This window comes from Macrotis lagotis, chromosome X (assembly GCF_037893015.1).
Source record: "Macrotis lagotis isolate mMagLag1 chromosome X, bilby.v1.9.chrom.fasta, whole genome shotgun sequence".
In the NCBI taxonomy this organism is placed as follows: Eukaryota; Metazoa; Chordata; class Mammalia; order Peramelemorphia; family Peramelidae; genus Macrotis; species Macrotis lagotis.
The window spans coordinates 1,021,033-1,037,040 of NC_133666.1; the positions used below are offsets into that span (position 1 = coordinate 1,021,033).

At 42.7% G+C, this 16,008-nt stretch overlaps 1 protein-coding gene and 1 pseudogene across 1 annotated transcript in view; both read left to right on the forward strand.

The window, feature by feature from the left end:
* Positions 1-758: 758 nt before the first annotated feature.
* Positions 759-1,718, forward strand: LOC141500074 (small ribosomal subunit protein uS2 pseudogene; annotated as a pseudogene).
* Positions 1,719-12,482: 10,764 nt separating this feature from the next.
* LOC141503192 (5'-nucleotidase domain-containing protein 2-like) overlaps positions 12,483-16,008 on the forward strand; it is a 29,568-nt gene continuing 26,042 nt past the window's right edge. The window contains exon 1 of the mRNA XM_074208386.1: positions 12,483-12,720. Coding sequence (XP_074064487.1) covers positions 12,483-12,720 — 238 coding nt within the window. The remainder of the gene's footprint in view (positions 12,721-16,008) is intronic.

Genomic DNA, 16,008 nt, shown 5'->3' on the forward strand with positions numbered 1-16,008 from the left:
TACTTTGCCCATACTTAGATGCCAGTCTCAGAAAGAGGAGCTTTACTGCCATAGTGGAGCAGGGACCCTCCTTGCAGTTCTAGGGCAGAAGGGAGTGCTTGTGGTCATCCATAGACCAGAGCAGAGGCCAGGAGAGCAGTTAGAGCTCTTCATAACACCTTGAAGGACTTGAAGTCCCAGGGGAGGGGAGGGGTCCCTGAAAACAGCTACAAAAATCCTCAAAACCTTGGGAAAGTGGACCCTCCACCCTGGAAGCAAAGCCCCATTTTAACATAGTTAAAAGAAAATCACAGGTTGTGGAAATGAACAAGCAACAAAAGAAACAATCTGACCATAAACAGTTACTTTGATCCCATGGTAGATCAAAATACACACTCAGAAGATAACAAGTCAAAGCTTCTGTATCCAAAGCCTCCAAGAAAAATATGAATTGGTCTCAGGCTATGAAAGAGCTCAAAAAATTTTTTTGAAAATCAAGTAAGGGCAGTACAGGAAAAATTGGGAAGAAAAATGAGAGCAATGTAGGAAATCATGAAAACCAAGCCAGCAACTTGGTAAAGGAGATACCAAAAAAATCCTGAAGAAAATAACATCTTAAAAACCAGTGTGGGTCAAATGGAAAAAGCAGTCCAAATGGTTGATGAGGAGACAAAAAAGACCTTAAAAAGCAGAATTGGGCTTTTCCAAGCTGCCCAGAAGAGGGGTCCATACGGTGTTGTTCACGGTTTCCGTCGTGAATTTCAAGGGAAACTTTCACAATGTCCAGAGCCCTGGATGTCTTGCAGATGAAGGAGGAGGATGTCCTCAAATTCCTTACTGCAGGCACCCATTTGGGTGGCACCGATTTGGACTTCCAGATGGAACAGTATATCTACAAAAGGAAGAGTGACGGCATCTATATCATTAATTTGAAGAGAACTTGGGAAAAGCTTCTGGGGGCAGCTCGTGCCATTGTTGCCACTGAAAATCCAGCTGATGTTAGTGTCATCTCATCTAGGAACACTGGCCAGCGAGCTGTTCTGAAATTTGCTGCTGCCACTGGCGCCACACCTATTGCTGGACGCTTCACCCCGGGCACCTTCACTAACCAGATCCAGGCAGCTTTCAGGGAGCCTCACCTCTTGGTGGTCACTGATCCTCGTGCAGATCATCAGCCTTTGACTGAAGCATCATATGTTAACCTTCCAACCATTGCACTGTGCAACACAGACTCCCCACTTCGCTATGTGGACATTCCCATTCCATGTAACAACAAGGGAGCTCACTCAGTGGGTCTGATGTGGTGGATGCTGGCCCGAGAAGTCCTGTGGATGCGTGGTACAATCTCCCGTGAGCACCCATGGGAGGTCATGCCTGATCTTTACTTCTACAGAGATCCAGAGGAGATTGAAAAGGAAGAGCAGGCCACAGCTGAGAAGGCAGTGACAAAGAAGGAATTTCAGGGTGAATGGACTGTACCTGCCCCAGAATTCACTGCTGCTCAGCCAGAGGTGGCTAATTGGTCTGAGGGCGTCCAGGTGCCATCTGTACCCATTCAGCAGTTCCCTACTGAAGATTGGAGTGTTCAGCTGGCTACTGAGGACTGGTATGTAGCTCCTACTGCTCAGGCCACTGAATGGGTAGGAACTACTACAGAGTGGTCCTAAGTTTTACCCAGATGCTCTAATAGTGTTGGAAAAATGCGGATGGAAAATAAACATTGGTTTCTTAAAAAAAAAGTAGAATTGGTCAGATGGAAAAGGAGGTACAAAAGCTTTCTGAAGAAAATAATTTCTTCAAATGTAGAATGGAGCTAAGGGAAACTGATGACTTTGTGAGAAATCAAGAAACATTAAAAACAAAACCAAAAGAATGAAAAACAATTGACCTGGAAAACAGATCCAGGAGAGTTAATTTAAAAATTACCAGGCTATGAAAGTCATGACCAGGAAAATAGCCTAGACTTCATTTTTCAAGAAACTCTCCAGGAAAATTGCCCTGATATCCTAGAAGCAGAGGGTAAATTAGAAATTGAGGGAATCCACAATCTCCTCCTGAAAGAGATTCCCAAAATAAAAACTCCCAGGAATATTATAGTCAAATTCCACAACTCCCAAGTCAAGAAGAAAATATTACAAGCAGTCAGAAAGAAACAATTCAAATATCATGAAGCTACAGTCATGATTACACAGGATTTAGAAGCTTCTACATTAAGGGCTCGTAGGATTTGGAATATGATATTCCAGAAGGCAATAGAGCTTAGATTACAACCAAGAATCAAATACCCAGCAAAAGTGACTATAGTCTTTCAAGGGAAATATGGATAGTCAATGAAATAGGGAACTTACAAACTTTCCTATTGAAATGACCAGAGCTGAACAGTAAATTTCATCTTCAAGTATACAACTCAGGTGAAGCATAGAGATGGTGGAGAGGCAGGGCAAATTATGAGGGCTTTGATGATGTTTAACTGTTTGCATTCCTGCATGGGAAGAGAATACTTATAACTCATATGAACCTTCTTATTTATTAGGGCAGTTAAAAGGAGCATATAGAGACAAGGCACAGGAAGGAGCTGAATGTGAAGGCATAAAATATTATAATGATGGCATTAATGGGTGAGAAAGGAATGTACTGGGAAAGAGGGAAAGGAGAGTTGGAATGGGCTAAGTTATTTCACATAAAAGAGGCAAGAAAAAACTTTTGCAATGGACTGGAAGGGGGGAAGGCAAGGGGGAGTAAGTGAGCCTTATTTTCATTGGAATTGGCTCAGAGAGGGAATAATATTCACACTCAATTTAGTATAGAAATCTATCTTATCCTAGAGGAAAATAGGAGAGGAAAGGTATAGGAGGAAGGGGACAGGAGGAGAGGAAGGGGTTGTAGATGATAGAAGAGAGGGAAGATCATGGGGGAGGGTAGTCAGAGGGTGAAAGGAGAGAGAAAAATAGAATAAATGAGGGAAGGGAGGAATGTAATGGAGGGAAATACAGCTAGCAATAGTAACTGTGGTAAAAAATTAATAAAGTAATTTCTCTGATGGACTTATGATAAAGAATGCTATCCATCCCAAAGAAAGACCTGATGGTATCTGAATACAGACTGAAGCACACTTTTTTTTCTCTCACTTTATTTTCTGGAGGTTTCTCTATCTTTGTGTGGGGGGTATGTTTACTTTTACAATAAGACTTGTAGTAATGTGGAAAAAAATAAATTTAAAAAAAAGATGCTTACAGGACATTTAGTTCATGATGTCTCATAGGCAGTTGAAGATACAAACCTGGAGGTTAACAGAGAGGTTAGGGATAAGAAAAGTAAATTTGAGAATCATCATTATAGAGATGGTAATTAAATGGATGTGAGCCAATGAGATCCCTAAGTGAAGTATAGAAAAAAAAAGAAAAGAGGGCCTAGTAAAGAATCTTGTGGGATAGCTACATTTGAAGGATATGATACTGAGGAGAATCTAGCAAAAATGACATAAAAATTGAAAGGTAAGAAAAGATCCAAGTGAGTTGGTGTCCCAAAAACCTAGGGAGAAGAGAATATTCAGGAGAAGAGAGTGATCAAGTGTCAAAGGCTGTAGAGAGGTCAAGGAGAAAAAGGAGGGAGAAAAGGTCATTAGGTTTGGCAAATAAGAGACCACGAATAACCTCAGAGGGAGTAATCTCTGTGGAATGATGAAACCAGAAGTCAGACTGTAAGAGGTTAAGAGGTGGGTAAGAGGAGGTGAACCGATTCTATTGTAGAAATAAATATTGAATGATTGATAAGTACCCTGCTACAAAAGGCAGAGGAGAGGAATGGAACAATATTTAGCAGAGATGGATCAAGTCAGTTTTTTAAGGATGTAGGAGAGATGGGGATGCTTGTAGGCAGTTGAGACAAACAGATGGTGCAGTAAATAGAATGCTAGACCTGGAGGCAAGAAAACCTAAGTTAAAATCTGATTTCAGAGTCTTACTGATTATGTGACCCTGGGCAAGTCACTTCACTGTTTTCTGCTTTGGTTTCTTCTACTGTAAAATGGAAATAACAGCATCTGCCTCCCAGGGATAGTGTGAGGATCAAATGAGAGAATATTTTATTATTTTTAACAAGATGCCTGCCAAATGGGGGGGGGGGGGTTCCATAAATGTTTATTCTGCAGGAGATAGGGAGAGAATGAATAGAAGTGAAAGACTGGGGATAATAGAAAGGGCAATCTTTTGGAGAGGACAAGATGAAATGGGTTTACTTTCTTCTGTGGGACTTTTGGGGACTTTTCCACTGTTATGGTTGAAGTTCAAGCTGCCTGGATTCTGAGATGCTCATCAGACCATTTCTCCTCCAGTGGATAGGGTTCCCAGGTCCTCTCTCCACTGATCCATGCTGCCTGGGACCTTGTCTGGACCTTCCCCTGCAATGTTACAGGATTTTGTCAAGTTGGCTTTTGTTCCACCAAGCTTATCTCCTTTTTGTGCTAGAATCATGGGGCTTCTGGCAGTGTTTTCTCACTGGTATGAACAGGATAGACATGACTGATTCACTTTGATTTTCTTTACCATTGTTCCTTGAGGTGCATTTTTAGTTTTATTAGGGTGTTTTCAGAAGATTTGGGTTCCTCTAGGTCTTAACAGTCAACCTCTCACAATTCTCTAAGTTATCATTTATTAATAGTACATTCCATGACTCCTATGAACTGATTCATAGCAAAGGAAGCAGAACCAGGAAAAATGGTCCCTGCCCTCAAGGAACTCACAATCTAATGGGGGAGACAACAAGTAAACACATGTTGGAAGGATAAAGGGAAAATAATTACCTGAAGGAAGACATTGGACCAAAGAAGGGGAAGGCTTCCTATAGAAGGTGGGAGTTTAGTTGGCACTTAAGGAAGACAGGGAAGTCAGTAGATGAACAGAGGAGGGAGAGCATTCCAGGTAGGGGGCCAGCCAGAGAGAATGTCCAGAACTGAGAGATGGAGGAGCTTGTAACATCTTGGGTCGGGAAGTAAGGTGTAAGCAGACTGAAAAGGTCAAGGAGAGACCTGATTTGGAAGAGCTTTGAATACCATACCTAGAAAAGTTTGGAATGGGGGTGTAGTGGAGTGTGGAGAGTAGACTCATAGCTGAGTCCTCTTGGGAAGAAGTACACTCCAGTACTATTAAGGAGAGAGTATACAGGGGCCATTTTTCTTTATCCTTCACTGAATCATATTTTGTCATTTGCATGCAAGGAGGTTGCCTCTGCTTTTGTCATGTGTGTCATCCTGAGCCCTTAACAATTATAAAGGCTCTCAGGGGATGAGTCAAATGTACAGTTGAAAGTAGATTCCCCACAGGAAGGTTTCTCAAGGTACACCTTTGATCTCTGGTTTCTTTTCAGGACTACTTTTAAGTCACTTGTCCAATTTTTTGAGGGATACTTTAGTTTTAAATGAGAGAATATAAATGTGCTTTCCAGCATACACTTAAATTGCTGAATGTTTCAGTACACTAAAAGTGAATGGATGAGTGAGAATGCTACTGTCAAACATCTAACCATTGTGATATCCCTCTCTTCCGAGAAATGCCTGAATACTGTACATGAAATATGACTGTCTGGCATATAGACCATGTGAAGGTACCATTGTCATTCCACCTATTGAATATTAGGAAAGCTCAAGATTTTAAAAATATTTTATTTCTTTATTTTTCCAACTACCTGCAAAGATGGTTGTCAAGTCATTTTTGCAAGATTTTTGAATTTTGCATTTTTCTCCCTCTTTCCCTTCTATCCCCTTCCCCTGACAGAAAACTGTTTAAAATAGGTTATACATGTATAACTATATTAAACATCTATTCATATAAATCTTGTTGTGAAAAAAGAATCAAATCGAAACAGGAAAAAACATTAAACTGAAAAAAACTCATAATATGTAAGACAACTTTTAAAATTGAAGCTAGTAGCCTTTCATCTGCATTTAGACTCCATAGTTCCTTCTCTGGACATGGACAGTATTTTCCTTCACAAATATTTTAGAATTGTCTGGTGATTTTACTGCTGAAATGAACAAGGTCATCATAGTTGATGGTCAACCAATGCTGTTGCTATTGTATCTAATGTTATTCTGCTTATTTCACTCAGCCTCAGTTCATGTAAGTTTTCCCAGGCTGTTCTGAAATCCTGTCCCTCATGACCTTTTATAGAGCCAGTGTTCCATTATCTTCATATACCACAATTTGTTCAGTCATTCCCCGATGGATGGGCAGCCCCTCAATTTTCAATTATTTGCCACCGCAAAATGAACTGCTATGAATATTTTTTGTATACATGGGGATTTTATCCTTTGCTGTGATCTCTTTGGAATGTAGACCTACTAGTGGTATGTCAGGATCAAAGGGTATGCATAGCTTTATTACCTTTCAGCAAAGGTCCAAACTGCTCTCCAGAAAGATTGGAGCAGTTCATAACTTCACCAACGATGCATTAGTGTTCTAGTTTTCCCACATTCCCTCCAACATTGACCATTTTCCTTTTTAGTCATATTGGTCAATCTGATAGGTGTGAACTGGTTCCCTGGAGTTGTTTTGTTTTGCATTCCTCTAATAAATAATGATTTAGAGCGTTTTTTTCATATGACTAGGTAACTTTAATTTCTTCATCTGAGAATTTCCAATTGATAAATGAGCAAAGAACTCACTTCTCTATATATTTTAGAAATGAGTCCTTTCTTAGAAATGCTTGGTGCAAAAATTGTTTCCCAATTTTATCTTCCTTTTAATCTTGGTTGCATTGGTTTTATTTGCACAAAAACTTTTCAATTTAATGAAAGCAAAATTATCCATTTTGCATTTTACAATGTTTTCTCTCTCTTCTTTGATCATAAACTGCTCCCCTTTCCATAGATCTGACAGGTAAAATTATTCCTTGTTCTCCGAATTGCTGGTACTCATTTCGACATTATCTTGGTGTAGAGTGTGAAATATTGGTATATGCCTAGTTTCTGCCATACTATCTTCTAGTTTTCCCAGTAATTTTTATCAAAAAGTGAATTCTTATCTTAGAAGCTGAAGTCTTGGGGCTTATCAAATCACAGATTACTATAGTCATTTACTAGTTTCTTTTGTACCTAATGTATTCCACTGAGCCACCTCTCTATTTCTTAGTAAATCTCAGTTTTGATGACTGATGCTTTATAAAATAATTTTAGATCTAATGTGGCTAGGCCACCTTCCTTTGTAATTTTTTTCATCAATTCCCTTGTTATCATTGACCCTTTGTTCCTCCATAGGAATTGAATCACTATTTTTCCTATCTCAACAAATTAATTTTTTGATAGTTTGATTGGTATGACAAGGAATAATTCATTTAATTTAGGTATAATTGTCATTTTTATCACATTAGCTCAGCCTACCAATGAGCAATTGACATTTGCCCAATTATTTAGATCTGATTTTATTTGTGTGGAAAGTATTTTATAGTTGTTTTCATATAGTTTCTGAATTTGCTTTGAGAGGTAGACTCCCAAGTATTTTATGCTGTCTACAGTTACTTTATTTTTTTTTTTTTGCAAGGCAAATGGGGTCAAGTGGCTTGCCCAAGGCCACACAGCTAGGTAATTATTACGTGTCTGAGACCAGATTTGAACCCAGGTACTCCTGACTCCAAGGCCGGTGCTTTATTCACTACGCCACCTAGCCGCCCCCTACAGTTACTTTAAATGAAATTTCTCTGTCTCTTGTTGCTATGCTTTGTTGTTCATATAATGAAATACTGAGGATTTATGAGGGTTTATTTTATATCTGCAACTTTGCTAAAGTTGCTAATTATTTCAAGTAGTTTTTAAGATGATTTTCTAGGATTCTGTAAGTATACCACCATACTATCTGCAAAGAGTGAGTGTTTTGTTTCTTCATAACTTATTCTAATTCCTTCATTTTCTTTTTCTTCTCTTTTTGCTAAAGTTCACATTTCTAATACAATATTGAATAATAACAGTGATAATGGGCACCCTCGCTTCATTCTGGATCTCACTGGAAATGTTTCTAGCTTATCCTCATGTTTCTTGTTCATGGTTTTAGATACTGTTTATCGTTTTAAGGAATATGCTTTCTAGTGCATTTCATGGCAAGGGGTGCTGTATTTTGTCAAAAGCTTTTTCAGCATAAATCTTATGATTTCTGTTAAGTTTGCTATTGATATGGTCAATTCTGCTGACGGTTCTCCTAATATTGTGATAACTTGCTGTAATCGCCTTGCCAATATTTTATTTAAATTTTTGTATCAATATTCATTCGGTGAATTGGTCTATAATTTTCTTTATCTATTTTGACTCTTTCTGGTTTAGGTATCAGTATCATGTTGGTGTCATTGAAGGAATTTGGCAGAACTTTTTTGCTTATTTATTAAAATAATTTCTATAGAATTGGAAGTAATTGGTCTTTAAATGTTTGGCAAATTTCACTTCTGAATCCATCTGGTCCTGGAGATTTTTCTTCAGGATTTCATGGATGACTTGTTAAATTTCTTTTCCTGAGATGGGACTACTTAAGTATTTAATTTCCTCTTCTATTAATCTGGTCAGTTTATATTTTTGTAAATATTCATCAATTTCACTTAGATTGTCACATTTGTTGGCATACAGTTGGGCAAAATAGCTCTGTATTATTACTTTAATTTCCTCCTCCTTGGTGGTAAATTCATCTTTTTCATTTTTGATACTGGTAATTTTGTTTTCTTCTTTGTTTTTTTAACCAAATTAACCAAAGGTTTATCTATTTTATTGATTTTTTCATAAAACCAATTCATAAAACTTCAATAGTTTTCTTACTTTCAATTTTATTAATTTCTCCTTTGATTTTCCGAATTTTTAATTACATATTTAATTGGGGATTTTTAGACTCTACCTTTTTTTAGTTAGATGCCCAATTTATTGATTTCCTCTTTGTTTTATTCATGTATATTAGAGATATCAAGTTTCCCCTAATAACTGCTTTGGCTTTATCCCACAGGTTTTAGTATGTTGTCCCCTTATTGTCAGTCTTGGAAGAAATTATTATCTCTATCATTTATTTGACCCACTCATTCTTTAAAATTAGGTTATTTAGTTTCCAATTAATTTTAGGTCTATATCTCTAAGACTCTTTATTGCACATGGTTTTTATTGCATCATGATCTGAAAAGGATGAATTTAATATTTCTACCTTTCTGCATTTGATTATAAAGTTTTAACGCCATAATACATGGTTAATATTTGTGTGTGTGCCACATACCATCAAAGAAAGGTATATTCCTTTCTCTCTAATTTTCTCCAGAGGTCTATCATATCTGACTTTTCTAAAATTCCATTCACTTCTTTAACTTCTTGTTTATATTATGGTTAGATTTATCTAATTCTAAGAGGAGGAGGTTGAGATCCCCCCCACTAGTATAATTTTGCTGTCTATGACTTCCTGTAAATCCTTTGGCTTCTCCTCTAAGAATATGGATGCTGTGCCATTTGGTACATACATCTTTAGTATTGGAATTACTTCCTTGTGTATGGTACCTTTTAGGAGGATGCAGTTTCCGTTATCCCTTTTAATGAAATCAATTTTTGCAACTAGTTTGTCTTAGATGAGGATTGCTACCTATGTGTTTTTTTACTTCAGCTGAAGCATAATTTATTCTGCTCCAGCATTTTTCCTTTACTCTTTGTGTATCTATATGCTTCAGATGTGTTTCTTGAATACAGTATATTGTAGAATTCTGGTTTTTAATCTACTCTGCTACCTACTTCCTTTTTTATGGGAGTGTTTATCCCATTCACATCCATAGTTATAATTCCTAACTCTTTATTAACCTCTATGCTATTTCCCCTGTTTGTACTTTCCCCACTTCACTGTATCCCTCCTCACCAGTGTTTTGCTTCTGAATACTGCCTCCCTCAATCTGTCCTTCTGCTGAACCACCCTCCCTTTTCTTCCCCTTTTTCCTTTTCCCTTCCTACCCTTCCCCCCCCCACCTTTCCTCCCAGTACCTGAGGGTAAGTTAAATTTCTAAACCCAACTAAGGGAATGAGTTATTCCCTGTTTGAATCAAATTTAATGAGCATAAGATTCAAACAATTCTCACCTTCTACCTTCTTTCCCTCTGCTGTACAATAGGTCCTTTTCTCCTTTTGATGTGATGAAATTTACCCTATTCTACCTTCTTCCCCATGAAAGTTTAATTTTTTTAAGACAGAAATAAATAGGAATAGAAATCTTGATACTTCCTTCCCATAGTGGTTAGCAGGCCATGACCCCCAACTTTGAAGATCATCGTCCTAGAAGAGATTTCCTCAATAGTATTCTTCATGGAGGAAAGAGAAAAACAGCAGCAGAGGAGTAAAGTCATGCCATACCAAGACAGGTACACAGACAGATGAGAGAAAATGGAGAAAGTAAAGATGATGGGAAGGAGAAAGGGGAGGGGGGTGGGAAACAGAGACAGAAAGAGCATTTCTTAAGTGTTTACTCTTGCATGTAGTTGGAAAAAAATTTTTAAATAAATAAAAGAGAAGTTTTTAACTCAAAAATAGAAAGAGAGCTTCCTCTGTTTTAGGCTCTTAGCTAAGGGTTGGGGGTATAAATGCAAGGAAACCAAGCAGTCCTTGCTGTCAGGGATTTTCCATTATAATGGATAAAGAGCACACATATGGGACCTTGGCATGGGGCAGGCCAGAAGGGTGGCTTGTGAGAGGGGGAGAAACAGAGCCTGCAGTCCATGTGCATTCTGCACACTCCACTTCTCCCTTGTGTTTGGGCAGACTTGGAGAATGGTCTTAGATCTGTCTGTGCTATAGTGAAGATCACTTCCAGAAAGGGCAAAATTTCTCCAATACACTACCATAACTTTGGCCAATTGGAAGAGTGGTGCTAGCAGCACAAATTTCCAGTGGGGGTTTCTCTCATCAGAGTAGTTTAGAGATGAAAAGTCATGAGTTTGATGCTCATTCTAGAAAATAGAATTAAACATCCAAACTTATGTGTTTTAGTGGATAGAAACAATTATGAAAGCATTTTGAAAGAATATTTTCCCCCAATGACACGTCAAAATAATTTAGATAGATAGAAATAGGTATTTTTCGATTTAGGGTTCCAAACTCCATCCTCCTTCCATTGCCCTCTATGTGAGGTAGTAAGCAATGTTAAGTAGGTTATGTGTGTGCCGTGGTGTAAAACATATTTCCATCTTAGTCATGTTGTGGATGAAAAGAAAGGATGGGAGGGTGGGAGGAAGAAAGGAAGGAAGAAGAGAGCGAGAAAGAAAGAGAAAAAAGAGAAAGAAAAATGAAAGAAATACAGAGAAATAATAAGAGAGGGAGATACAGGGAAAGAGAAAGAAAGTTGGCATAAAGGATGGAAAAGATGGAAGGAAGGAAGGAAGGAAGGAAGGAAGGAAGGAAGGAAGGAAGGAAGGCAGGAAGAAAAGAGAGAGAGAAAGGAAGAAGAGAAAGGATGGAGAGGGAGGAAGGAAGGAAGGAAGGAAGGAAGGAAGGAAGGAAGGAAGGAAGGAAGAAAAGAGAGAGAGAAAGGAAGAAGAGAAAGGATGGAGAGGGAGGAAGGAAGGAAGGAAAGAAGGAAGGAAAGAGAGAGAGAAAGGAAGGAGAGAAAGGATGGAGAGGGAGGAAGGAAGGAAAGAAAGATGGCAGAAAGAAGAGGAAGGAAGGAAGGAAGGAAGGAAGGAAGGAAGGAAGGAAGGAAGGAAGGAAGGAAGGGAGGAAGGGAGGGAGGGGGGAGGGAGAGACGGAGGAAGGAAGAAGACAGAGAAAGAAGGGAAGATGGCAGAAAGAAGAGAGAGAGAAAGGATCGAGAGGGAGGAAGGAAGGCCAGAAGGCGGGCGGGCGCACAGGAGCCTGGGGGCCTGTCTGGGGCCTGGCCGTGTCCTTCTGTTTTCGGCGCTTCTCTCTTGGGCGCAGGGTTCGCAGTGGGGTCTCCCGGCTCCGGGGTGACTGGATGCTGGCGGAGGCTCTTGTGCCAACCCCCTTCCTCACGGTGCCCGGGAAAGGCCGGAGCAAGGAGGCTCTTCTCGGGTCTGGGAGCTGAAGGTGGGGGGGGGGGGGGGTGTCCGGGCGTGGGCGCCGCCACCGCCCCGGCCTCCTACCCCAGGCCCGGCCCCCCGGGCAGGGCAGCGCGGGGGGGGGGGGGGGCGGGGCGGGGCGGGGCGCACGTGCGGAGGATTCCAGGGGGTCTGGGGGGAGGGAGGGCGGCAGCTCACACCCCGCACGTAGCCCCTTGGCAGCTGGGGGGGCACGGGCCGGAGGCCGAAGCAGGCTGGCCAATCGGCGGTGGCGGCGGCCTCCCTTCGCGTGTCCCCATTGGGCGAGGGCGGCCGCGGCGGCGGGGGCGGGGCCCGGGGGCGGGGCCTCGGCGCTCTCTGATTGGCCGAGCGCCCGCAGGGGCGGGTCTCAACTTTGGCGAGCTGGCGGGTTGGGGGGGGGGCGTGGTGGCCGGGGCCGGCGCACAGCCCCGGGACCCGCGGGGAGCTGAGCAGGAGGACCCCGAGGTGCGGCGGGCGTCATGGTGGCGGCTTCGTGGACTGTGTGGGGCCGGCTCGGGGGGCGGGCGGCGCTGAGCGCGCGCTGCGGTGCGGGAGGCGGGGGCGCGGGGGGCTCCGAGCCGCCGGGCCCTCGCCGCCGCCCCCCCATCAGCGCCCCCGAGGCCCCGCAGCGGGCTCCCTCCCCGGCCCCGGGCGGCCGGCTGGACAACAAAAGCTTCCTGTGGGCGCGCTACAACGAGATGAAGCGGCTGGTGCAGGGTGAGCGTGGGGGAGCGCGGGGACCCCTTCTCCCCAGGGGAAGGAGGGCTCGTGGAGGGGAATCGAGGTCCCCCCGCTGCCCGATCTGCGGCCTTCCTCGGGCTCTCTCCCCGTAGGAAACGAGAAGAGGGGTACCCCTCCCCCTTCCACGGATCGCTCTTCGAGGGAGCTGGGCCATCACCCCGGATTCTTCCCATTTTGGCCTGGGGGGGGGGGCTTAGGAAGGTGATCAGGGCTCCTACTGCCGGGGTTGCTGGGGGGGCCAGACTTGGGGAGTAGAGCATCAGCTTTGGATGCTTGGCATGCCCCCCCCCCCATTGATCCTTCCTTTGGGAGAAATGGCATTTGCTGTTTGCTGAGCACTGAGGTTTCCCCAGGCCATGGACCCTGCTTCTCTCACCACACCAGCAATAACCACATAAAAAGGGGAGCAATCCGGAGACCTGCCACCGAGAAGATTCTGCAATGTGCTCCCTGAAGCATTGCTGTCTATCCCCCCCTAGGCCCCAGTCCTGAAGCTACAAGAGCTTCGGAAACATCTCCTGAGGCCTGGGTGTTGGAGGGGGTTGTGCACCCCGGGAAACGTCACCACTTTTATCCAAACATCCCAGCACTGAAAGAGTCTGCTTTTCCCAGCCATCTTTCTTTCCTTCCCCGCCCCCCCCCCCCAGCATTTGGGTTGTTTACCTTTGAAAAAGGATGGGAAATCAAGTCAGGATAATCTCCCTGACCAGGGGACACAGCCAAAACAGTTCAGAGCAGTCTTCCTTTGAAGACGGTTTTTCCCAGTTGTTTGCAACATCTATAGCTGCTTTTAACTCAGTCCCTTATACGGCCTCATGTAAATTCTGGTATTCATCTAAGAAGGCTGGATATCTGGGGCATAGCCCACATAGACAAAAGCAAGGTCCAGAGCCTGTTATCATTTAAAGGCCCTTTTGGTATCTCTGTGGGATCTTTATGAAGTGGCTGAAGTAGCAAGCCTCAGAGAGACCTCCTTTGGCTCGCACCCCAATGGAGGACTACCTGTGCCTTGGGATCCTTGGGGACCCTTTAGCAGAAAGTTCCCATTCCTGGAGGGCCTTCATTTAGCTCTTTGGACATTGCAGAACTACCGGGGGAACAGCACCAACCTGGCCAGTGACTGTCCTTTGATCTTGCCACGTGATGACTTGGTGACCTTGAACAAGTAACTTTACCTCTAGAACTCTAAACTTCAGTTGCTCCCCCTGTAAAATGAGGATGCTGAGTAGCAGCAGCTCCTATTAGAACAACAAGCTTTTGTTAAATGCCTGTTCAGACCCAGTCACCCTACTGGGCTGTAGGGCTATTAAAGCAGCATCAACAAATCCCATAGCTGCCCTCAAGGAGCTTACACTCTGTCAGTGGAAAACAACATAGGTGTAAAAAATGAAGCACAAACTTGATAGAAGTACTTTCTGGGTAATGCAAGGAAACCGCTAGGTAACACAGTAAATAGTGTTAGGAAGACTGGAATTCAAATCCTAGCTGAGTGACCCTGGCCAAGTCACTTCACCTCTGGCCGCCTCAATTTCTTCCTCTGTAAAATAGTTCATAATAGCACTTTCCTCTCTAGTTGGTTGTAAAGCTCAAATGAAATACTCATTATAAAGCACTATGCCTGGCATTTAATGAATACTTCTTGCTTTCCCTCCCCCACAGTCCCTCTTCCGCCAAGAGGCAAGAAGGGAATGAATTCCAAGCCTAGGGTCTGTGAAAAGGTAGAGTGGTCATGGGTGACCGACTAGAGACTTAAGGAGAGGAATGTGCTAAGCCTGCAAAGAGAGACAGGAATGGGATGGTGAATGGCTTTAAAAAGCCAAACTGAGAAGTTGGTGTTTGATCCTGCAATCAACAGGAACCCACCACAACTTCTTAAACAGATGAATAGCCTCACAAATCACATAGATGCTCTTGGAATATCATTTCGCTAGCTGCAGGGAGGTTGACATGGTCAAGGGATAGTCCAGAAACAGACTATTGTGGTAGGCCAAGGGATTGGTGCTGTCAGCCCAAACCGGGGTCACCATGGGAAAAAGATGATGTTTGTCCTTCATTCTCATCAGGGAGGTGATACCACAAGCATGTGAGTGAGGGGAGGCTGTGCTTAGTCACCAGCCTCACTTTCTCCTCCAGCACCATCTGCATCCAGTGGCCAGAGAGGAATCAGTATCACTGGAGATGACCCTGGAGGCAAGGCAATCCAGAGGAAGTGGTGATTTCAAACTCTTGTCCTCCCAACTCCAAGGCCAATGCTCTATCTGCTGTGTCACCTAGCTGCCCTTACAGGAGAAACAAGGAAATAGAACTAGGATGTCATGGAGGTTGACTTGACAAGACTTAGAAACTGATTGAAAAAGAAGGGTGAAGGAGGATGACCAGTTGAGGAATCTTCCATAGCTTTAAACCAGGGTGACAAAGGAAGAGTCTGGGGAGAGGTAGCTCTGTTAGGGACATAGTGAATTTGAGCTACCTTAAGGACATCCACTTGGAGATCTCTTGTAGGCAGTTGATGGTTCAGGACTAGAGTTCAAGAAACTCAGGTTGCTTATTTTTTTAATCTTGATCTATTAGAGATGATACATAGATCCTGGGAATGTATTGAGGTTACAGAGAGAGAAAATGGGGAGAGAGGAAAGAGAAGGCCCAAGAGAGGACTTTGAGGATAGCCACCTTAGGTTGGCTGAGCTATACTAGATAACAGAACAAAGACTGAGAAGGAGTGGCCAAAGGAGAGAGTCAGGGAAGAAGAAATGTCTGAGAGAAGGGTGAGCGTCTTCGGAGAATAGTCTACCTCGAAAGACAGATCCAACATGGAATGCCATCTACTGACAAAGTGGTGGCCTTGGTGAGAATAGTTCCACCATTCTGAGTCGGGAACTTGCTCCAGTACCTAGATGTTGCCCTGTGGATGAGTACTAGAGCAAAACCAAAACTCAAAAACATTTTTAAGCAATCTAAGGGCTCCTCGTTGCCCTGTTTTCTCCAGTAAATCCAAGGAAATACTGAGTCTGGAGCCCAGGTCTCTATGGCTTCATTATAATACTATCCCTCTACTTTAGGGGTTCTCAGTTTTAAAATATTTTTCAAACTACAATTAGAAATAATTGATTCTCTTTGTAAGCATACTCATTTCAAAACCTTCTTTAGAAGGGATCACTAGATTGTCTGCCCAAGGCAGGAGAGGCATGACATCCCAAATGTAAGACATAATTGACCTGTTCTATTTTTCACCAGTCCCTGAACCCATAGACGATCCAAGTCCAG